Source organism: Neoarius graeffei, chromosome 17, assembly GCF_027579695.1.
Source record: "Neoarius graeffei isolate fNeoGra1 chromosome 17, fNeoGra1.pri, whole genome shotgun sequence".
Taxonomy (NCBI): domain Eukaryota; kingdom Metazoa; phylum Chordata; class Actinopteri; order Siluriformes; family Ariidae; genus Neoarius; species Neoarius graeffei.
This window is the reverse complement of record NC_083585.1, coordinates 66,754,371-66,779,489: the sequence shown is the minus strand read 5'-3', so window position 1 is coordinate 66,779,489 and position 25,119 is coordinate 66,754,371. Positions and strand designations below refer to the sequence as shown.

At 44.3% G+C, this 25,119-nt stretch overlaps 1 protein-coding gene across 1 annotated transcript in view; it reads left to right on the top strand.

The window, feature by feature from the left end:
* Positions 1-13,795: 13,795 nt before the first annotated feature.
* Positions 13,796-25,119, top strand: part of agxtb (alanine--glyoxylate and serine--pyruvate aminotransferase b) — a 57,430-nt gene continuing 46,106 nt past the window's right edge. The window contains exons 1-2 of the mRNA XM_060898230.1: positions 13,796-14,071; positions 14,172-14,364. Of these exons, the coding sequence (XP_060754213.1) occupies positions 13,796-14,071; positions 14,172-14,364 (469 nt within the window). The remainder of the gene's footprint in view (positions 14,072-14,171; positions 14,365-25,119) is intronic.

The window sequence follows — 25,119 nt, the reverse complement described above, 5'->3', positions numbered from 1 at the left end:
GAACCTGCTGATCTCCTGGGGTTTTCACACACAACAGTCTCTAGAGTTTACACAGAATGGTGCAGAAAACAAAAAAACACTGAGTGAGTGAGCGACAGTTCTGTGGGTGGAAACAAATGCCTTGTTGATAAGAGAGGTCAGAGGAAAATGGACAGATTGGTTTCAGCTTTTTTGCCAGGAAGGATATACACTACCGTTCAAAAGTTTGGGGTCACCCAGACAATTTTGTGTTTTCCATGAAAAGTCACACTTTTATTTATCACCATAAGTTGTAAAATGAATAGAAAATATAGTCAAGACATTTTTCTGGCCATTTTGAGCATTTAATCGACCCCACAAATGTGATGCTCCAGAAACTCAATCTGCTCAAAGGAAGGTCAGTTTTATAGCTTCTCTAAAGAGCTAAACTGTTTTCAGCTGTGCTAACATGATTGTACAAGGGTTTTCTAATCATCCATTAGCCTTCTGAGGCAATGAGCAAACACATTGTACCATTAGAACACTGGAGTGAGAGTTGCTGGAAATGGGCCTCTATACACCTATGGAGATATTGCACCAAAAACCAGACATTTGCAGCTAGAATAGTCATTTACCACATTAGCAATGTATAGAGTGTATTTCTGATTAGTTTAAAGTGATCTTCATTGAAAAGAACAGTGCTTTTCTTTCAAAAATAAGGACATTTCAAAGTGACCCCAAACTTTTGAACAGTAGTGTAGTAACTTATATAATCACTCTTTACAACCGTGGTGATCAGAAAAGCATCTCAGCAACAGAAAGGCAACAACAGAACACCACATTGGGTTCCACTCCTGCAGCCAAGAACAGGGATCTTAGAATCAACAAGAAGTTCCTGTTAAAGTGGCCGGTGAGTGTAACAGAAACTAGAATTACCGCTCTGTGGTTGTATGCCTCTGCAAACCAGTTAAGTTTCAAATTACCTCAAGGCATTCCTGATATGTGCACATGAGGTAACAGTGAACTTGACCTGTGATCTTTGACACCAAAATCGAAGCAGTTCATCTTTAAGTCCAACTGAACGTTTCTACCAAATTTGAAGAAGTTCCCTCAAGGTGTTCCTGAGATATTATGTTCTACAGAACCATAAAGACAGATGGACAACCTTAAAACATATTGCACAAGTTTTAGTTTATTCATGGTTTTCTGAAATCAACACAGGATTAAAATATACATACATCACACCTAATATTCAGTTAAATGTCCCTTAGCAGGTTTCCCTTAGACCAGATACTTTTGTCAACCATCAACAAGCTTCTGTCAGAATTCTGGTTGGATATTTGCCCACTCTTCTTGGGAAAATTGGTAGAGTTCAATTATTGATGTGTGTGTGGCAGCGGGGGAGTGGTCTAGCATCAGTCTGTGACAGGAGGGCGGAGTTGGGGAAGTTAAGTGGCAGAATCACTACACCTGTTGTTAATTATTGTGTTTGTGTGTCTTCCCAGTGACCGCGCCCTATTTAAGGAGAGAGAGCGAGAGCAGAGGGAGCTCTCTCTCCCCAACCAGATGACTTATGTGTGTGTATGCGTGTGGCTGGGAGAGTGTGGTTTTGCGACTGAAAAGTGCAAATAAAAAGAGTTTTTGGAACTCAGTTCTGTCCTGCCGTCCTTCTGTGCTCCACCCACCTACATGGACTGCTACAGTGGTGCCGAAACCCGGGAACCGAGCACAGAAGACAACAGCCCCATGGAGTCCTCCACCTTCGCCGACCTGATCCATGCCCTCGCCACGGCCCAACAGAGCCAGCACCAGGCGCTGCTCGCCCTCTGAAAGGAGCAAGAACAACGGTTCGAGGCCCTGGTGCTGGTGCAACAGGAAGATCGTCGGGCGTTCCGGCACCTCCTCGCATCGGCGGGGTCCACCATCTCCACCGCCGCGGGCTCTTCCCCCCTCACCCTCACGAAGATGGGCCCGCAGGACGACCCTGAGGCATTCTTCACGCTCTTTGAGCAGGTAGCAGAGACCTCGGGGTGGCCGGTGGAACAGCGCGCGGCGCGCCTCCTCCCCCTGCTAACGGGAGAGGCGCAGCTGGCCACGCTACAGCTCCCCGCCGACCACCGGCTGGCCTACGCGGACCTTCGCCGGGCCGTCCTCCAGCGGGTGAGACGCACCCCGGAGCAACAACAACAGCATTTCCGCGCTCTGTGCTTGGAGGAAGTCGGCCGGCCGTTTGCATTTGGCCAGCAACTCCGGGACGCCTGCAGGCTGTGGTTGAGGCTCCGACAGTTGCGACGCCGAGGGACTCATCGACCAGGTGGTACTGGAACGGTTCGTCGCGCGTTTACCAGTGGGAACCGCAGAGTGGGTCCAGTGCCACCGCCCGGCATCGCTGGATCAGGCAATCGAGCTGGCAGAGGATCATCTGGCGGCTGTCCCGGCGGCAGGACAGCAGATGGCATCTTCTCTTCTCTCCTCTTCTCTCTTTCTCTCTCTCTCCCCCTCCTCCTGTGTCCCGTCCTCTCCCCGTTCCCCCACCGCGGAGGCGGGGGCCGGCACCACCCCAGCCGGCCCGCCACACCCGCGGTGCCCTCCCGTTTCTCCCTTCTGTGTCTGTCTCTCCCCCACCTCAGGTGAGTGAGCCCCAGATCACTGGTGCAGAGGGAAAGCCCGGGCCGGTTTGCTGGCGCTGCGGGGAGCCGGGCCACCTTCAACAGCAGTGCACGGCGATGGAGGTGGGAGCGGTGGTTCGGATCCCCGACGCGCCAGAGGCCACCCTCGATCGGGCCGGAGCGTATCGCATACCGGTGAGTATCCAAGGGGCTACATATCAGGCGTTGGTGGATTCTGGTTGTAATCAGACCTCAATTTGCCAAAGCCTGGTTCAAGACGAGGCATTGGGGGGAGCACAAGGGGTGAAGGTGTTGTGTGTGCACGGGGATGTTCACCGCTACCCTTTGGTGTCAGTCCACATTATTTTCAGAGGGGAAAAATTTATAGTGAAGGCGGCGGTTAATCCTCGCCTTACCCACTCTTTAATTTTGGGGACTGATTGGCCGGGATTTCGGGGTTTAATGACACGCCTAGTAAAGAGTGGGTCCTGCCATTTGACGGGGAGGTCCCGGTGTCGCTTTGGCAGGAGCAGCTGTCACAGAGCCGTCTACGTCATCTCCGCATCAGAGTGAGGAGCCGCCAGCTCCTCCTCACTCTATTGGGGAATCCCTCGCAGATTTCCCATTAGAGCAGTCGCGAGACGAGACTCTGCGGCATGTGTTTGACCAAGTGAGAGTAATCGATGGTCAAACGCTCCCGCCGAACGCCACCCCGTCCTTCCCTTACTTCGCGATTATGAAGGATAGATTATACCGAGTGACGCAGGACACTCAAACTAAAGAGCAAGTCACGCAGCTTTTAATTCCGAAGAGCCACCGGGAATTGATATTCCAGGTGGCTCACTTTAATCCCATGGCTGGACACTTAGGGCAGGATAAAACACTAGCCCGAATAATGGCCCGATTCTATTGGCCGGGGATTCGCGGTGATGTCCGTAGGTGGTGTACGGCGTGCCGCGAATGCCAGTTAGTAAATCCAGCGGCCATTCCAAAAGTGCCTTTGCGCCCTCTACCGTTAATTGAGACCCCGTTCGAAAGAATTGGGATGGATCTCGTCGGGCCATTAGATTGGTCAGCACGAGGGTACCGCTTTATATTAGTTCTGGTGGACTATGCAGCGCGATACCCGGAAGCCATGCCTCTTCGCAATATCTCAGCACGCAGTATTGTGGAGGCGCTCCTCCGCATCATCTCCTGAGTTGGAATCCCGAAAGAGATTCTGACTGATCAAGGCACCTCGTTTATGTCACGAACACTGAACGAACTGTATGGGTTATTAGGTATTAAGCCGATCCGCACCAGCGTGTATCACCCACAAACGGACGGTTTAGTGGAACGGTTTAATCGCACCCTTAAAAACATAATTAAAAAATTTGTAAGTGAGGATGCGCGTAACTGGGATAAATGGCTCGAACCCTTGTTCTTTGCAGTGCGAGAGGTCCCCCAAGCCTCCACGGGGTTCTCCCGGTTTGAATTATTATATGGGCGTAAGCCGCACGGCATTTTAGACGTGCTGCGAGAAAATTGGGAGGAGGGACCTTCACCAAGCAAAAATGAAATTCAATACATTATTGACCTGCGCGCAAAACTCCACACACTCACACACCTAACCCAGGAGAATTTGCGGCAGGCACAAGAACAGCAAACCCGCCTGTACGACAAGGGTACGCGCCTTAGAGAGTTTGCACTGGGAGAGAAAGTACTCGTACTGTTGCCCACATCGAGCTCTAAATTAGTCGCCAAGTGGCAAGGACCCTTTGAGGTCACACAGCGAGTCGGGGACATCGACTATGAGGTGAAGCGAACGGACAGGGGTGGGGCGCTACAGATTTACCACCTCAACCTACTCAAACTCTGGAACGAGGAAGTCCCCATGGCGTTGGTGTCAGTAGTTCCAGAGAAGGCGGAGCTGGGGCCGGAGGTTCAAAAAGGAACATTAGTATCATGTCCCTCTCCGGTCCCCTGTGGAGACCACCTCTCCCCGACCCAACTCGCAGAGGTTGCCCAGTTGCAGACCGAGTTTTCGGACGTGTTCTCACCCCTGCCCGGCCGCACTGACCTCATAGAGCACCACATTGAGACGCCCCCGGGGATGGTAGTGCGTAGTCGCCCTTACAGGTTACCCGAACACAAGAAAAAGGTGGTTCGGGAAGAACTCGAGGCCATGCTCGAAATGGGCATCGTCGAGGAGTCCCACAGTGACTGGAGCAGCCCGGTGGTCTTGGTACCCAAGGCCGACGGGTCGGTCCGGTTCTGTGTGGACTATAGAAAAGTCAACGCGGTGTCTAAATTCGATGCGTACCCAATGCCTCGTATTGATGAGTTGCTCGATCGGCTAGGCACGGCTCGTTTTTACTCGACACTGGATTTAACAAAGGGTTATTGGCAGATCCCCTTGGCTCCATTATCCCGTGAAAAAACGGCCTTTTCCACACCGTTCGGCTTACACCAATTCGTCACACTTCCTTTTGGGCTGTTTGGGGCGCCCGCTACGTTTCAGCGGCTGATGGATAGGGTCCTCCGCCCCCATGCCACCTATGCGGCCGCGTACTTAGATGATATCATTATTTATAGTAATGACTGGCCGCGGCACCTACAACACCTGAGGGCCGTCCTTAGGTCGCTGGGGCGGGCGGGTCTCACGGCCAACCCGAAGAAGTGTGCAATTGGGTGGGTGGAAGTACGGTATCTGGGCTTCCACTTGGGCAACGGGCAGGTGCGTCCCCAAATTAACAAGACTGCAGAGATTGCGGCCTGCCCGAGGCCCAAGACCAAAAAGGGGGTGAGACAGTTCCTGGGGCTGGCTGGCTATTATCGTAGGTTTATACCTAATTATTCGGACGTCACCAGCCCGCTGACTGATCTGACCAAAAAGGGGGCACCAGATCCGGTCCAGTGGACGGAGCAATGCCAGCGGGCTTTTTCTAAGGTTAAGGCTGCACTGTGTGGGGGGCCACTTTTACACTCCCCTGACTTTTCTCTCCCCTTTATGTTGCAGACGGATGCGTCAGACAGAGGGCTGGGGGCCGTTTTGTCCCAGCAGGTGGAGGGGGAGGATCACCCCATCTTGTACATTAGTTGCAAGCTGTCAGTGCATGAGGGGCGCTACAGTACCATCGAGAAGGAGTGCCTGGCGATGAAGTGGGCGGTCCTCGCCCTCCGGTACTACCTGCTGGGACACCCTTTCACCCTCTGTTCGGACCACGCGCCCCTCCAGTGGCTCAACCGCATGAAGGATGCCAATGAGCGGATCACCCGTTGGTATCTGGCACTCCAACCCTTTAACTTCAAGGTGATCCACAGGCCGGGGGCGCAGATGGTCGTGGCGGACTTTCTCTCCCGTCAAGGGGGGGGGAGTCGGCTGCGGGCCGGACGGCTGCCTGGCCTGAGTCGGGCGGTGGGGGTATGTGGCAGCGGGGGCGTGTTCTAGCATCGGTCTGTGACAGGAGGGTGGAGTCGGGGAAGTTAAGTGGCAGAATCACTACACCTGTTGTTAATTAATGTGTTTGTGTGTCTTCCCAGTGACCGCGCCCTATTTAAGGAGAGAGAGCGAGAGCAGAGGGAGCTCTCTCTCCCCAACCAGATGACTTATGTGTGTGTATGCGTGTGGCTAGGAGAGTGTGGTTTTGCGACTGAAAAGTGCAAATAAAAAGAGTTTTTGGAACTCAGTTCTGTCCTGCCGTCCTTCTGTGCTCCACCCACCTACATGGACTGCTACAGTATGTTTCCTGGCATAGACCCAATTTCTAAGCACAGCCCATATATTTTCCAAAGGGTTGAAGTCAGGACATGTTCTAAGTATAATGTTAGTCTGCTTTAATCACGCCTGGCTCTGACTTGTACTTGGGGTCATTGTCCTGTTGGAACACCCAGTTGTGTCCAAGTTTCTGATGGTTCAAGAATTCTGAGCTACCACCATCACCATGCTTAACAGTTGGTACTGTGTTCCTCTGTACCTCTGATCATTGTGGCTAAACAACTCAATCTTTGTCTCATCTGAACTTGACTCCAGAAGGGTTTTTCTTTGTTCATATGCTCAGCTGAAAATTTTAATTCAAGTCTTTAATCAAAGAATCAGCTTTGTTCTTGGACAGCAGCTTCTCAATCCATTGTGATGTAAAACTCACTTGACTGTAGACAGTGTTCCAACAGTTTCCTGTTTTTTGGCAGGCCTGTGCCTTGGTAGTTCCTGGGTATGACTTTAAACTGCAACCGATGGTGAGTCTCAGATCCGGGAGGACTTGAGTATTGGGGAAAGTGGAGTTACCCCTTAATCCCCATTGCTCCCAGGTCCGCTCTGACCCGGAGTGGTAGCACCTGCCTGGGTTCCAGCTATGGGTTAAATAGTACGTCACCAATAAGGCGCTGGCAGCAGGGCGCTTTTCACTGCAATGTGGCAGATGAACCCAACAGGGTCAATGGCACACCATCAGATGGCACGTGGAAGAGCCACTCAAATGGCCAATGGATGACATCACTCTGCAAGTCAGTTGTCACTACGGGGCAACTTCCATACCCGTCAAGTCTGTGGCACTTTTGTGCACCACTTGGCATCAGGTCTGGAGGTCCAGAGAGTCAACACGATGGGAGCACAACATCATTTGTCTTTCCTTACTGTGCAAGGTGCTTCATTATTTATAATGATTGTCTAGGTGTAACACAAAAACCTGGTTATAAATTTAATACATTTGAAGTTCTTCATACTAATATAATGTATGTAGCCTCGAAAAATAGGTTTACCCAGTTAATTCCATTACTTATTATTTACAGGCCCCCAGGCCCATATTCTGAGTTTCTTTCTGAATTTGCAGATTTTATCTCAGATCTGGTTATTTCTTTAGACAAAGCTTTAGTTGTTGGAGATTTTAATATTCACTTCGATAACCCAGAAGACCCTTTGAAAACAGCGTTTGTGTCCATTTTAGATTCAGTCGGGATTAATCAGAATGTCATAGGACCGACCCATAATGGTGGTCACACCCTCGATCTAATACTAACATTCAGGTTAAACGTAGAAAATATAGTCACACTTCCACAGTCTGAAGTTATCTCAGATCATTATCTCATCTCATTCAAACTATGTCTGAGTAATAATATATGCACCTCACCACGCTACTGTATTAAACGTACTTTCATGTCAACTACTGCACAGAGCTTTATAAATGATCTCCCAGAGTTATCAACTTTGATTGGGTCACTGTCAGCCCCTGCAGAACTTGATCAGGCAACTGAATGCTTAGAGTCAACGTTCCGCCATGCCTTAGATAATGTAGCTCCTCTTAAAAGGAAAATGGTCAGAGACAAAAAATTAGCACCCTGGTATAATGATGACACTCGCACATTAAAACAGACCACTCAAAAACTGGAACATAAATGGCATCAAACAAAATTGGTAGCGTTCAAATTAGCGTGGAAGGAGAGCTTCCTGAAGTATAGAAAAGCTCTTAGTGCTGCTAGATCAACATATCTCTCCTCCCTAATAGAAGATAACAAAAATAATCCAAGATTCCTATTTAATACTGTAGCAAAATTAACCAGGAATAAGTCCACTATAGACACATGCACACCTGCAGTATGTAGTAGCAATGACTTCATGAATTTTTTTAATGACAAAATTGAGAATATCCGACAAAAAATTCAAACTACTAATTTAAGGTCAGACAATGTAAGTGACCCTGTAGTTAACAATATAACTGTATCAGATCAGCAATTAGAATGTTTTACTCCCCTTAGAGGAACTGAATTACTTTCATTAATCTTGGCAACAAAAGCCTCAACTTGTGTACTAGATCCCTTACCTACACGTCTATTCAAACAGATAATACCTGAAGTAATTGAACCGCTTCTAAAAATAATAAATTCTTCTCTTACAATTGGCTATGTACCCAAATCCTTTAAACTAGCAGTTATCAAACCCCTGATTAAAAAACCTGACCTTGATCCCTGTCAGCTGTCCAATTATCGGCCAATATCAAACCTCCCCTTTATCTCCAAGATCCTTGAAAAAGCTGTGGCACAGCAGTTATGCTCATATTTACATAGGAATAACATCCATGAAATGTATCAGTCAGGATTTAGACCTCATCATAGCACAGAGACAGCTCTGGTTAAAGTAGTAAACGACCTACTGTTGGCGTCTGATCAGGGCTGTGTCTCGCTGCGTGTGTTGCTTGACTTTAGTGCAGCATTTGATACCATTGATCATTCCATTCTTCTGGATAGACTAGAAAATGTTGTGGGAGTTAAGGGAACGGCCCTCTCCTGGCTCAGGTCTTATTTAACTGATCGCTATCAGTATGTTGATGTAAATGGTGATTTTTCTGGACATACTGAGGTAAAGTTTGGTGTTCCACAAGGTTCTGTCTTGGGTGTACTGCTTTTTTCTTTATATATGTTCCCTCTGGGTTATATTATTTGTAAACATTGTATTAGTTTCCACTGTTATGCTGATGATACACAGTTGTATGTTTCTGCAAAACCTGATGAGAGACACCAGCTTAATAGAATTGAGGAATGTGTGAAGGACATTAGACACTGGATGCTGATTAACTTCCTTCTGCTTAACTCTGACAAGACTGAAGTACTTGTACTCGGACCACATGCAGCTAGAAGTAAGTTCTCTGATTACACAGTGACACTGGATGGCCTTTCTGTTTCTTCATGTGCAGCAGTAAAAGACCTCGGAGTGATTACTGACCCCAGTCTTTCATTTGAAACTCACACTGATAATATTACCCAGATACTCAGACATAGAGTGTTTTGGTAAACTGGGATGTATGGATGCTGTCAGTCCCCCACTCGCTTGCTCACTCGAGTTTGTTGACAGTGTAGTGGCTGCTGCTTTATGTCCCAGGGCTCCCTCATGCCTGTGTTACCTTCTGGCTCTCCCCTTTTAGTTATGCTGTGTAAAGGTTCTCCCAGCCAGAACGGTCAACTTCTTCTCGAGACCAGTGCCCTCGTGCCACCCAGAGCTCTGGGGGTGAATCGCAGAAAAAAGACAGGAACCCCAAAGTAGTTCACATCTTTATTCGCAAGTCCCCCAATTAGACAAGAATACAGAGGGTTATTATATGTGGGTGTTATCTGTGTGGATGAAATTACATCACTGTTTGATATCTGTCTGTGTGTGTGTGTCTGTGTGGATATGCAGCTGTGGGTGTGTCTGTGAATGCGTGTGTGAGTGAAACCTTGGCGCTGTTCAGACACATTTCTGATCAATAATACACATTTCATATCAAAATAAGCAGAATGTTCTGATGATATGATAGCAATGTTCTTATGATATCAAAGGCCATTGCTTACACACAGCCTGTTCCTAAGATAGAACACAGCCTTACGACAGAAATGGAATTTTTAAACAATGTCTAGCTGACCAGAAGGTCATTTTTAACTGAACAGAATAAATCCTTTACAATTATTAAGCCTTACAGTCAAGAACACAATTTTGTCACAAAATAAATTACGGCCTTCTTGGTCAAGAATAAATACAATTATTTATCCTTACAAAGGAATAAAACCTTACATTCTGTCATAGTTAGTTGCTGGAGTCCCTGCTTGTACTCAGTGCAATCTGTATACTGTTCCTACATAGCCCTAAATTCATTAATTGTTCTGTTTTTTTTTTTAACTAATAAAATTGGAAGTCTGTGATGCAAATTCAGTAGCTTTCCGTCTACGAAACAAAAATAATTGGGTGTCGGGAAAATTCATTTTATGACCTACACTTGAAAAATCTGAAAGGCAGTCTAACTTGAAATAGTTTTTTTTTCCCCTAGAATTTAAATTTAATAAATAATACTATATCTGGTTACGGGCGGCACGGTGGTGTAGTGGTTAGCGCTGTCGCCTCACAGCAAGAAGGTCCTGGGTTCGAGCCCCGGGGCCGGTGAGGGTCTTTCTGTGCGGAGTTTGCATGTTCTCCCCGTGTCCGCGTGGGTTTCCTCCGGGTGCTCCGGTTTCCCCCACAATCCAAAGACATGCAGGTTAGGTTAACTGGTGACTCTAAATTGACCGTAGGTGTGAATGTGAGTGTGAATGGTTGTCTGTGTCTATGTGTCAGCCCTGTGATGACCTGGCGACTTGTCCAGGGTGTACCCCGCCTTTCGCCTGTAGTCAGCTGGGATAGGCTCCAGCTCGCCTGCGACCCTGTAGAAGGATAAAGCGGCTAGAGATAATGAGATGAGATGAGATATCTGGTTACTCTCAGCTCCAGACTTTAATTCCTAATGAATCCCCAGTTCTCCAGCATATTTTACACCATAGAATAAAGGTGAAGGTGAAGGAGAAAATACAAGTTTTCATTTGAAATATTAAAAAAAGACCCAACAGAAGACAAGAAAAAGAAACTTAAAGCACTACTCAAACCACTACTCGATGAAAATAAAATAGATAAGCAGGCATACAATCATTTAGTACCCACAGCCAACGTCATCCCCAGGATTTACGGCACACCAAAGATACACAAACCAGGAACACCATTACGCCCCATAGTAGATAGCATTGGTTCAGTCACTTACAACTTATCAAAAGCACTTACCGAAATAATTAAACCATTACTAGGACTCACAGACCAACACTGCAAAAACTCAAAACAATTGGCAGAAGAACTAAAAAACATAAAAATGCAGCAAGACGAAGTTTTCATATCACATGACGTCATATCTCTTTTCACCAGAACACCCACGGAAGCCACCATACAGATAGTACAAGAAAAATTAAAAACAGACAGGACGCTCAAGAAACGCACAAACCTCACTGTACAAGACATCACTCAGCTCCTTCAATTCATCGCCACATCCACATACTTTCAGTTCAGGAATACAATTTACAGACAGAAGGAAGGTTTCACCATGGGAGACCCACTATCAGCCATCATGTGCGGCTTTTTCATGGAAGATCTGGAACAGAAAGCACTCACTACAATACCAGCAGAATACAGGCCAACACTCTGGAAACGTTACGTGGATGACATACTAGAAAAAGTGAAGAGGGGACACACTCAACAACTCACCGACCATCTCAACACCATAGACAATACCGGCAATATAAAATTCACGCATGAAGAAGAAACGGAGCAGGCAATAGCATTTTTGGATTTAAAAATACATCACACAGATGGGGACATCAAAATAAAAGTACACAGAAAACCCACACACACCGACCAATATTTAAACTGGACTTCCGAACACCCCATAATGCACAAAATATCAGTAGTCAGAACATTACATGAACGCACAGCAATAATTACAGATCCACAGGACAAAGAACAGGAGAAACAACATATACAACACGCACTGAAGGCATGTCAATATCCACAATGGGCAATATCAAAAGGGGCGGAACAGGTTAAGAACAACAAAACACAGAAGAAAGAGAAAAAACAAACCAACAAACAAGAACACAGGGGAGTAATGACATTACCATACATTAGGGGAATAACTGAATGCATTCAAAGAGCAATGAGGAAACACAACATTAACACACCTGTCAAACCACACACAACACTCCGTCAGATCCTGGTTCATCCCAAAGACAGAATACATCCGGACAACAGATGCAACACCATATATGAGATTCCATGTCAATTATGCAATAAAACTTACATTGGGGAGACAGGAAGGAGTTTCAACACAAGAAAAAATGAACATAAGAAAGAGTGTGAAAAGGAGACAGCTACAAGACAAACCCGAACAATAAAAGAAAAGGCACAACAGGAAAATTATAAGTCAGCCATAACAGATCACTGTAAAAGGGAAAATCATATTATGGACTGGGGGAATGCCAGAGTCATCCGCACAGAAGATAACAAACATCAGCGCTGGATCAGGGAGGCCATGGAGATCCGTAAGCGAAGCCCGAGGACCATCAACCGGGATGAGGGAGCATACATGCTCTCCCACACCTGGAGTGCCATCTTGCAGGGGACAAACAGACAGTAGAAGGCGTGACCGACCTGTCAATCCAGACAGGAAGGCCACGCCTTCAGAAACATCAGCTGATAAAAGATGCGTCACCAATTAACATCCGGTGACACTCTGAGGAAGACGACAGTCGTACGTCGAAACATGTCAGGTAAACAAACCCAAAAACTAGATGTCTGATAAAAAAGAAAAAAAAACTAACTATATTTAATATAAGACATAATGAACGTAATCGAAATATACAAGTTTTCAGTTTTGGTTGATAAAATATTGAACTGCACAAACCTTAATGCAGTGTCCAGCTTCAGCTCCAAAGGAAGTCGGTTACTCTCAGGGGCAACATCAAACTTCTGATGGAATCTAAAACCTGATTGAGTGAAATTAATTGATAGGAGTACAAACTGTCCCAAGTCTCCCTGCTCTCCCCTATATAGCAAAATGTTGCTTGTGTGCCTCTTGTCACTCTAAAACTCATCCTGGATCTGGAGAAAATCAGAAAGACATGGTCCATTTTCTGTGTATAATTTGTTCTATACTAACAGCAGTCACTGCCAGACTTGTCCAGTGTTAGTTACCTCTGATAGAGCGTTTCCTCTGATAGAGCGTTTCCTCTGATAGAACGTTTCTAGGCAGCAGAATCGCTGGCAGTTATGGACAGGGCTGACTTATGGGCAAGTTTAAGCTGAGATAAATCCTGACAGATCAGTGACATCACTCTTTAGATTTTTCTGATGCAGGTTTTCCATGTCTTGGCGGCTCAGCTGGTTTGGGTATCATTTTGGAGGTCTGATTAGCACGGCCTCAGCCTCCAGCATCACCTCAGAAATGGAGCAGCTTTTGGAAGTCAGAAACTTGGGACCTGTGTTTCACCCAATAAGTGATCTGGACATTGTTTTGATTTTCAGAAGAAAAAGACTTTGAGGAATTGTATTCTGTACTTGAGTACATTTACTTTGTTTTTAACTGAGTAAGATCTTAATGTACTATCACTGAAGGATAATTTACCAGTATTTGCTCCACAGCTGCTTATGTTTGTAGGCTAGAAGTTCAAGAGGAGGGGCATGAGCAGTGACGCATGACGGTGAGGTCAAAGACCTGGTTTGGTTTTAAATATTTGCTCTTCAGCTTTTCACTCCACTCTCAGTGAGGTCAGGAGACTCTGTGAGGTCAGGACACTCGGTGAGATCGGGACACTCGGTGAGATTGGGAAGCTTGGTGAGATCGGGAAGTTCAGTGAGCTCAGGAACCTCGGTGAGATCAGGAAGTTCAGGAACCTCGGTGAGATCAGTGATATCAGCAGGTTGCACCATGTTCCCGATGAACTCACTCTGCAGGGGTTTGCACCTCTTGGCCCAGAAGCATGTGGCGGCTCTGGAGTGCTGCTCGGTGCTGTGTACACATGCGTCCTCTTCCTCATCCTCGTGCTCATCCTCACTGCATGTGCCCCCTCCTGCCTGCATGCTGCGCCCACTCGAGGTGCCATTCCGCTACCTGTTCGGACCCGGACCATCTAACGTGTCGCCCCGTGTGCTGGCCGCCACAGGGAGACCCATCATCGGTCACCTGCATCCAGAAATGTATGAGGTAAGAACTTGCATGCCATTTTATTTGTTTTTTTGTTTGTTGACCCATGAGTGTGGGTTGAAAAGCACCGATTCCATTCTCTGCTTCGTTGTTGTTGTAGATTATGAATGACATCAAGGATGGGATCCGGTACGCCTTTCAGACTACCAACCTCATGACGCTGGCAATGAGCGGTTCAGGTCACACAGCCATGGAGTGCGCGGTGTTTAACATCGTGGAACCTGGAGAGAGTGTCCTGGTGTCCATTAATGGCGTGTGGGGAGAACGCGTGGCAGAAATCGCAGACAGAATGGGTACCACTATTTTTAAATCAGGTTATGACTGTATACAGGGGAGCAGGCAATACAACCACAAGATCAGATCATAATATCTGACATGATCACAATACAGAGGGTTGAGGGTTTGATAAAGTAGCAGCAAAAATACAATACAAAGTAAAAACAAAACCAACAAGTGTTGTCAGGCAAAAACAAACCTCGCCCGGTAGCACTTATGAATATGAAGGAAGATGTCGCAAAAAAAAAAGTTCCCTATAGGTACATGTGGCTACTGCTTATAGCAGGGGTCACCAAACTTTTTTCTCTGGGGGCCACATTGTCGTTCCTGACTGTGATGGGGGCCGGGGTTGGGTCAGCTATATCACATAGAATTGTATAACCCAGACAAATATGACCACCAGCAGGCCTCATTGTGTAGTAGAGATTACTAGCCTGGCACGGCCATCCCCACTACTATATCCCCACTACTATATCCCCACTACTATATCCACACTACTATACCCACACTACTATATCCATACTACTATATCCCCACTACTATATCCACACTACTATACCCACACTACTATATCCCCACTACTATATCCCTACTACTATATCCACACTACTATACCCACACTACTATACCCACACTACTATATCCCCACTACTATATCAACACTTGATTCCTGGCACATATTTGTTTATCTTTACTAGTGGTTTGCAAAAGTAGTAATCAAGTCTTCACACTTTGTTTTAATTTGAAATACCACTGATATTCCATTTATTTATTTTCTAATAAAAATAATATCAAAGCTGTCAAGGTAAGAAACATCTGCCTAGTTGAGGTGATTGACACTGGCAAAGGTGAGTGGAACATTATAAATTGTAGGTAAGCCTGTTGATATTATTAATAATAATTGTATGCAGCACTTAATAAAGGTCAAATAAATAGGCCTATAAAATAAATACATTTTAAAAAACAGTGAAATTATAATAATATGAGCAATAGATCAATAGATCACAGCAGTTGTGCTGTGTCCTGCACGTCATTGCTCTCATCCATAGCCAAAGCAAAAAACTCGAATTCTGACGCTTTCCCATTCAGCTGGTCATACACGTTGTCCCCCAAATCTTCGGTTCGCCTGGTCATAGCAGGTGCGGAGAGACTCACCGCGTTGAGCGCATCCTTCTTGTCGGGACACACCTCCTCGGCCACAGCAAGCATGCATACTTTAACAAAGTCCCCATCAGTAAACGGCTTTCCATGGGTAGCTAGTAGGTGAGCTACCTTACAGCTAGCTCGGACAGCAGCCTGGTTGATCTGGGTTTGGTGAAGGAATACATTCTGTTGTGCAGCCAGTCCGCATTTCATCCTCCGAATCCTGTCTTCTCTTGTTTGCCCTCGCAAACTAGCATACTCTTTGTGGCATAGTTCGAATTACGTGGGAGCCAATGGGAGCTGAGCTCCCATTCCCTCAGGCTCCCATGAAAGAAGCAAACTTAATTTTCTGAGCAACTCTCTCAAATACGTCATATATCACCATAATAAGCTTGAATAGCCTATATCACCATATAAATATAAATAAAACTCATTTCATTTCCGATCACCATGCAGCCATAACTTTGTATTGAACGTGTTATTAAACCGCAACATGTACAGCTGTACTTCACCACCACACCACTATGCGCGCAAACTGAAATTTGCAGCCTGCGAAATCGAATGTGAAGTTAAGTCCGAAGAAGACTTGTCCTCTATCTCACAACGATCTTCCATTGTTTAACAATATATATAATTATATATATACACACACAATATATATATATATATATATATATATATATATATATATATATATATATATATATATATAATTTGTTTAACAATATGTATATATATATATATATCTCATCTCATCTCATCTCATTATCTCTAGCCGCTTTATCCTTCTACAGGGTCGCAGGCAAGCTGGAGCCTATCCCAGCTGACTACGGGCGAAAGGCGGGGTACACCCTGGACAAGTCGCCAGGTCATCACAGGGCATATATATATATATATATATATATATATATATATATATGCGCAACACCGTGTGTGTGCGTGCGTGCATGCGCGCGCCTGTGTGTGAAAGCTGTGCACTGCAGTGCGCAAAAGTGCGCTGGTCCAGGAGAGCGAGTATGCATTGCTTTTTTTTTTTTTTTTTTTTTAAATAGAGACCCCCATAGGGTCAAATTTATAATTCGAACCCTGCTTTGTGGCGGGTTTGATAGTGACGACGCAGATTATATTCTTTGAAAACCGGCACACTTTCTTTACATACAAGACAAACTGCACGGTCCTTACACTGAACGAAAAAATAATCGGTGGTCCACTGTTCTTTAAAAACTCTGCACTCTCCGTCACCTTTTCGCTGACCGCTCGCCATTTTGCTGTCCTGAACACTGACAGTTCTCTGCGCATGCGCTGCCTGTCACTGCTTGATCGCGAGCATATGACGAAAATTCGGAAAATATGAATAGTTCATTTTATAACTAAATATCAATTTTAATTGATAAAATCAACAAAATACAAGATGCAGACATGTTATTATTTGCCAAAAAGCAATTTAAAAAAATAGGCCATGACCACTTTTGGGGATTGCCTCATAGGGCCGGTTCAAGTGGTGGGGGGCAGAGGGGCTGGGGGGCCGGTCAAAGGGGGGTGGCGGGCCGGATCTGGCCCGCGGGCCGTAGTTTGGTGACCCCTGGCTTATAGATTGGTCCAGCCATTTTCCCATATCGTTAACAAAAAAAAAACAAAACACCGACAATACCTCACCCCTGGTGGACTCTGCCCCAGGTGAGGTAAAAATATGAAAACATGAGAATATTTGTGTGATTTTATTTAATTTTGAACAAATGTTTAAATTGTATACAAGACATCATCAATTTAACATCTGTTGGGTTCGCCCAGAAAGAGACCCTGGATTCCTTCGTGAATGCCTTCACTTCGGGCCCGAAGTAGACAAGGAGACAAGGAGACGAATCGCTCAGAAACGGACAGGAGAACACGTGTGGGTTGTTCACATGCCAGTTTATTCGCTCGCTTCGTCTGAATGAAAACATTTGTGGGAATGTCTTATAGTGTTGCTGTGTTTATGTTTTGTCTTCGTGTGTGTGTGTGTGTGTCTATGTGTGTGTGTCTATGTAGAAGTGTGTAATGATCTTGAATCAATCATAATAATATAATAACATATTTTTGCTAACAATAAGGTACAGATAGATGTTATGTCTGATTCTTCGTGGAATAGTTTGGAATGTATAAACATAGATAATGTTTAATGTTTGCCTACGAAGAAGGTCAAAAAACACTAGTTTGCACAGAAAGGATCGTACTAATTCTTAATAATTAACATGAATAATTCTTAACACATGAATGTGTGGTCAGTCAGTAAATTACATCTTGATTATCTTGATTCCATCAACATAAGTAATTAACAAATAACAATCAGCTCTTAATAATGAATGTTATAAGAGAATAAACATAAAAAAAAGAACAACTTAACCACAAGTACAATGAGAATATGTCTGAAAGAGAGAGAACAATTAAACCACTAACAGGATTAAACTTATAACTAAATTAGGTTAATACTCTTAAACTAAAAATCATAAGATAATTATAATGTCATTATGAAACTAATCTAGAACTATGAAACTAACAATCACGGAATGTATTCATTAATTACATTAATCACGGAATGTATTCATTAATTACATTAATCACGGAATGTATTCATTAATTACGGGATCTATAAAATTAACATTAATCATTACCATAGTATATTTCAATATATTTCAGTGTATTTCATAGCCTTTATGAAGCCATGACCTAAGATTCAACTGAATGAATAAGCATAATCATGAACTTTAATTCTACTATTTCTGAGTGTGGTATGAGTCGATCTGACACTAAAACAGACCTTCAGACACTTCTCTGTTCAAAATACACATTCATAAACAAAATGTTCCCAAACAATGTCCAGCCGGACCTAAGGTCATTTCAAACTAAATCTTGACACAGAATAAGCTAAGAATCACTATTTCACTAAACTTACATATACCTACTGATTCATATTCTGATCATAATCTACATATAATAAATTTTTTGACCCAACAACATCCAATCAGCTCCATGTTACTGGATCAGAGTGCTCAGGCAGTAATACACCCTCTCCCTCATCACTACAGTTGTACCATCAAGAGGACTTCTGTACCTTTAGTGTGGATCTTTACACCTTTAAAAATTGTTACATATTTGAACGTTAAGAACCACCACACGGGTCAAAGGGACACTAAAGGTACAAACCGGTGACATGGAAAAGTCTGGTTTAGGAGCTTTGTTTCAAAGGGAGTATAAAAGCTGCACTGTTTACAATATCAATCCGATCATTTCACCTGTACCTGCTCCTGTCCACGTCAACCTCCACTGCGGTTATCAGACTTACAGATTCACACTTGAGATTAGATATTAAAAGGGTAGAATGAGTTACTAAATGTCAGTATAATATTGGTAAATGAATTATGCCAAAGTACAGGTCAAAAGATGAAGAGCAGTTTCCGGACAAGAATTTAAAGACCCCACACGTTTCTTTAAAGTATTCAACACAAATTCCTGTCTACTTTAAATTTGGAGGCTTAAAAACACACAAAATACATTCTGTTATGGTCTTTGGCTCATCCCCCAAAAAAATAAATTAATTTAAAAAAAAAACCACACGCAACATAGAGGGACACGGACAACAAGGTTGAATTCAATCAAATAATTTATTAAAAATCAAACAAATAACATTGAGTCTAGGGGAAATGTAGATGCATGTTGTCATGCATGTGTGGATGTAATGCCAGCATCAGCATGTTTAGATTTACCAGAGAGAAAATAGAGCCGTGCAAACATAAAAAAAAAAAATGAATCTAGTGCCTGCAGAAAAGAAAAGTGGCTCCTGAAAGGAGAGAGGAGAACCCCTTAAGTACTCACCCCACTACAGGTATACTCTTAACTACAGTACATATCCCTACCAGGCCCAACCCTGCCCGTGCACTGACCGGGAGGAGCCTGAAGGGGTCACAACACCTCCCTCCCTAAATGAGGTTTATATAATAAACCTCTAACATGTGAACCAAAACACACACACGACCTCCTGTGTTCCCCTTTACTCCTCTCCACCCTAAATCCTGGGCCCTAGGGATAAGGAGGACAAGATAGGAGGAACCACCTGTAACACAAAATTAAACACGTGACAAGGCATCAGCCACAATATTGTCCTGGCCTCTGATATGCTGCATCTTCAAAGGAGATAGATAAGGTCCAGCTGTTTTAACTTGGCTCAGGTGACGGCACATACCGGAAACACATCTGGATGCCTGCATAAGCATTCATCCGGTTTCTTTGGCATCTCAGGCACAGTCACCACAATGGGCAATGATACTGCATCAGTGTTTTTCCATACACATCCCTCCAGCCAGGTCATTACCTAGGATAAACGAAACACCAGGTACAGGCAGAGATGGACACACCCCAACAACTATGTCACCAGTGACTAGCTTAGAGGTCAAATGAACGCTGTGTAAGGGCACCTGAACAGGAGTCATTTCGATCCCTCTAACAAGCACATGGGTCCCTGTGGCAGTGTTAACAGAGTGTGGCAAAACACCAGACAATAAGAAGGACCGGGAGGCCCCTGTATCTCTCAATATGCATACAGGCACCGCATGCTGCTGATCTGACAGTCACCTGTCCCTCAGTGATAAAGGGAGCGTAGTCAGTCTGGTCACTACTGTCTTCACACCCTTTTGAGGTTACAGGAGAACCCTCATTTCCCATAATAGGTCTACAAGACAGATCTGCTCCAAGGGTAGTCATCAGTCCAACAGGTTTAGCAGTTTTACCCTTTTTAACAAGGACTGGACACTCTGGCACTTTGTGGCCTAACTTCCTGCAGTAAAAACATATAGCTGTTAAGGGTGGTGAGATGTGGCAAGTTAGTATCCAATAGCAGAACACCAACCAGAAAATCCAATGAATAAAAAAAAATTAAGTCCAAAAAGAGCCAACGAAAAAAATTGCAAAAATAATCCAGATAACAACGAGGTAGACAAAGACAAAGTGCTAACATGAAAAAGCATGAAAAATAGTTCTGACAAAAACTGGCGACAAAAAAAAAATAGTGCAAAAAACATGAAAAAACTGACGAAACGTGAGTGCAAAAAAACTGTGGCTAAGACTAGACAAAACAGAGAGCAAAAATCCAGGAAGCAAAAAATGGCACAGAGACACTATAGCTGTGTTCACATATATACCGGTACGAAAGTGGTATAACTGTATCGATACAAAGTATACCGATACAGTTTAGTGCAGGGGTCACCAAACTACGGCCCGCGGGCCAGATCCGGCCCGCCACCCCCCTTTGACCGGCCCCCCAGCCCCTCTGCCCCCCACCACTTGAACCGGCCCTATGAGGCAATCCCCAAAAGTGGTCATGGCCTATTTTTTTAAATTGCTTTTTGGCAAATAATAACATGTCTGCATCTTGTATTTTGTTGATTTTATCAATTAAAATTGATATTTAGTTATAAAATGAACTATTCATATTTTCCGAATTTTCGTCATATGCTCGCGATCAAGCAGTGACAGGCAGCGCATGCGCAGAGAACTGTCAGTGTTCAGGACAGCAAAATGGCGAGCGGTCAGCGAAAAGGTGACGGAGAGTGCAGAGTTTTTAAAGAACAGTGGACCACCGATTATTTTTTCGTTCAGTGTAAGGACCGTGCAGTTTGTCTTGTATGTAAAGAAAGTGTGCCGGTTTTCAAAGAATATAATCTGCGTCGTCACTATCAAACCCGCCACAAAGCAGGGTTCGAATTATAAATTTGACCCTATGGGGGTCTCTATTTAAAAAAAAAAAAAAAAAAAAAAGCAATGCATACTCGCTCTCCTGGACCAGCGCACTTTTGCGCACTGCAGTGCACAGCTTTCACACACAGGCGCGCGCATGCACGCACGCACACACACGGTGTTGCGCATATATATATATATATATATATATATATATATATATATATATATATATATTGTTAAACAAATTATATATATATATATATATATATATATATATATATATATATATATTGTGTGTGTATATATATAATTATATATATTGTTAAACAATGGAAGATCGTTGTGAGATAGAGGACAAGTCTTCTTCGGACTTAACTTCACATTCGATTTCGCAGGCTGCAAATTTCAGTTTGCGCGCATAGTGGTGTGGTGGTGAAGTACAGCTGTACATGTTGCGGTTTAATAACACGTTCAATACAAAGTTATGGCTGCATGGTGATCGGAAATGAAATGAGTTTTATTTATATTTATATGGTGATATAGGCTATTCAAGCTTATTATGGTGATATATGACGTATTTGAGAGAGTTGCTCAGAAAATTAAGTTTGCTTCTTTCATGGGAGCCTGAGGGAATGGGAGCTCAGCTCCCATTGGCTCCCACGTAATTCGAACTATGCCACAAAGAGTATGCTAGTTTGCGAGGGCAAACAAGAGAAGACAGGATTCGGAGGATGAAATGCGGACTGGCTGCACAACAGAATGTATTCCTTCACCAAACCCAGATCAACCAGGCTGCTGTCCGAGCTAGCTGTAAGGTAGCTCACCTACTAGCTACCCATGGAAAGCCGTTTACTGATGGGGACTTTGTTAAAGTATGCATGCTTGCTGTGGCCGAGGAGGTGTGTCCCGACAAGAAGGATGCGCTCAACGCGGTGAGTCTCTCCGCACCTGCTATGACCAGGCGAACCGAAGATTTGGGGGACAACGTGTATGACCAGCTGAATGGGAAAGCGTCAGAATTCGAGTTTTTTGCTTTGGCTATGGATGAGAGCAATGACGTGCAGGACACAGCACAACTGCTGTGATCTATTGATCTATTGCTCATATTATTATAATTTCACTGTTTTTTAAAATGTATTTATTTTATAGGCCTATTTATTTGACCTTTATTAAGTGCTGCATACAATTATTATTAATAATATCAACAGGCTTACCTACAATTTATAATGTTCCACTCACCTTTGCCAGTGTCAATCACCTCAACTAGGCAGATGTTTCTTACCTTGACAGCTTTGATATTATTTTTATTAGAAAATAAATAAATGGAATATCAGTGGTATTTCAAATTAAAACAAAGTGTGAAGACTTGATTACTACTTTTGCAAACCACTAGTAAAGATAAACAAATATGTGCCAGGAATCAAGTGTTGATATAGTAGTGGGGATATAGTAGTGTGGGTATAGTAGTGTGGGTATAGTAGTGTGGATATAGTAGTAGGGATATAGTAGTGGGGATATAGTAGTGTGGGTATAGTAGTGTGGATATAGTAGTGGGGATATAGTAGTATGGATATAGTAGTGTGGATATAGTAGTGGGGATATAGTAGTGTGGGTATAGTAGTGTGGATATAGTAGTGGGGATATAGTAGTGGGGATGGCCGTGCCAGGCTAGTAATCTCTACTACACAATGAGGCCTGCTGGTGGTCATATTTGTCTGGGTTATACAATTCTATGTGATATAGCTGACCCAACCCCGGCCCCCATCACAGTCAGGAACGACAATGTGGCCCCCAGAGAAAAAAGTTTGGTGACCCCTGGTTTAGTGCATCTGTCCACACTAGCGAGAAATGTTTGCGGTTTTCTTTCACGGTAGTTGAAATGCGTGTGCGCGAAATGTTTCCGTGGTTACCGAGTAACTTCCTTCTGAGAATATGGCGGATGAAACAATGTGTGTGTGCTTTTTGTTGTCAATGTACAGTCTGTATTTCTGGTGGTCATTTATTCAGTCGAATCGTATAAAACGCACGAGGCAGTTGAGAAAGAAACAAAGAAAATGAATCTCCGTTCTTCACTATTTTATTCAGCGAAGAAGTAGGAATGGTTCATTGTGCATGCGCATTATATTTGTATCGATACAGAACCGCTTCATCTGTCCACACTACAGCGAAGCGCTACAGTACCGATACTGTACCGGTACGAAACCCATACATTTGTGGGTTTCGTACCGATACAGTTATACCGCTACAGTACCGGTATAGTGTGGACAGGTGTTGCGGTACGAAAGTAGTATCGTATCGGTACAAAATCCCTAGTGTGGACAGGGTATATGAGAAACAGACAAGAGAACGGCCTATTTATACACAGCAGAGCAGACCAGGAAGTGAATGCCGGCAAGATGGAAGTCCTGTCCCGGATCCAGATTGCGCTGAACTGGGAGATAGTAAATCTCCGGAGTGGAAGTCCGAGGCGGATCATGACAATAGCCTTTGTCTTGTTAATAGGGAAACGGTTAATGTTAACTCGGGGAGGTGACTGAGAGGAAGTAGTGTCTCCACCTCCAGGCGGCAATCTCTGTCCAAAGAAGTTCCTGCCCTTCTCTTGATGTTTAACCCAATGACTCTCTAAAGTACGTCTATGGGTCAGCACATACTCATCTACTAAGACAGCAGCTTCTTCCAACTTCTTAATTTTCTATTCAGTTAAATAAACAGCTACTGCCTCAGGAAGGCAATTTTTAAAATCCTCCAAGAGGATAAGCTGTTTCAAATTCTCCCTGGAATCAGCCTTCTCTGCAGTACACCACCTATCAAACAGTCCCTCTTTCTGCCTAGCAAACTCAACATAGGTCCGACTGTCAGTTTTTCGCGAGTTCCTGAAACGCCGACAGTAAGCTTCAGGGACAAGTTCATATGCATGCAGAATTGTGGTCTTTACTATATCATACTGGCTGGCCTGCTCTAGGCTAAGTGCTGTAAAAACTTCCTGAGCCTTTCCCACAAAAACACACTGAAGCACAAGAGGCCACACCTCTTCAGGCCACTTCAGTGTGGTTGCTACCCTTTCAAAATGGACAAAATATCTGTCAACATCTTTCTCTAAGAAGGGTGGAATGAGGCGACTGTTCCAACCAATATCAAAAACTGGCTCTGGAAGAACCGGAGAAGGGACTAAAGGGTCTGAAGGAGACTGAGGAAGAGGGGACCCGCCTCACTTGGCAACTATTTCAAGTTCTAGTTTTTTAAGAGCAAACATACGTTCTTCACATTCACGTTCCTGCTCACGCTTGCGCTCTTCACACTGACACTCACGTTCCCGTTCCTCATGTTTCATACTCTTTAATTCAACTTGTTGATCAAGTTTGCAAAGTTCAATCTCCCTCTCAAGCTCCTTCTCCCTCAAAGCTCTACTTTCCCTCTCAGCTCTTAATTTCTCCAGTTGGAGCTGTTTATCCTCCAAAAGCTTGCCTGCAAACACTCCCTTCTCACAAAGCTGGTACTTAACAGCCAGGTATAAGGTAGTCTGGCTAACGCGACTTCAAAGCTCTGCGAGCATTTGGTCTGGCAAAGATATTAAGCCCAACCGTTTCCCAAAGGCGTGGTTGGCCCGCCTCCCTGAAATGCCTCAGTTTGCTACTGATCGAAGCCAGAAAAGGCTGTGACGAAGCTTAAACCAATCACATCACTCTTTCCTCTGACGTATGTGACGCGACGGAAACTGCTTGAGTAACAGGAAGAAGATAAATACCTCCAGGGCTGCTCTTTGCTCCGTTTTCAATGAGAACTTCCCGTTGAATGCTTTCAATACAGCATCTACCACTGTGTCAAAGGCTTGCCGCTGCTCCATGTTCGTAATGTTTCTAGTGAATGAAGCGCTTCCGGCATAGATTCTGTAAACAATCTATGGCTTCCGGTCGCAG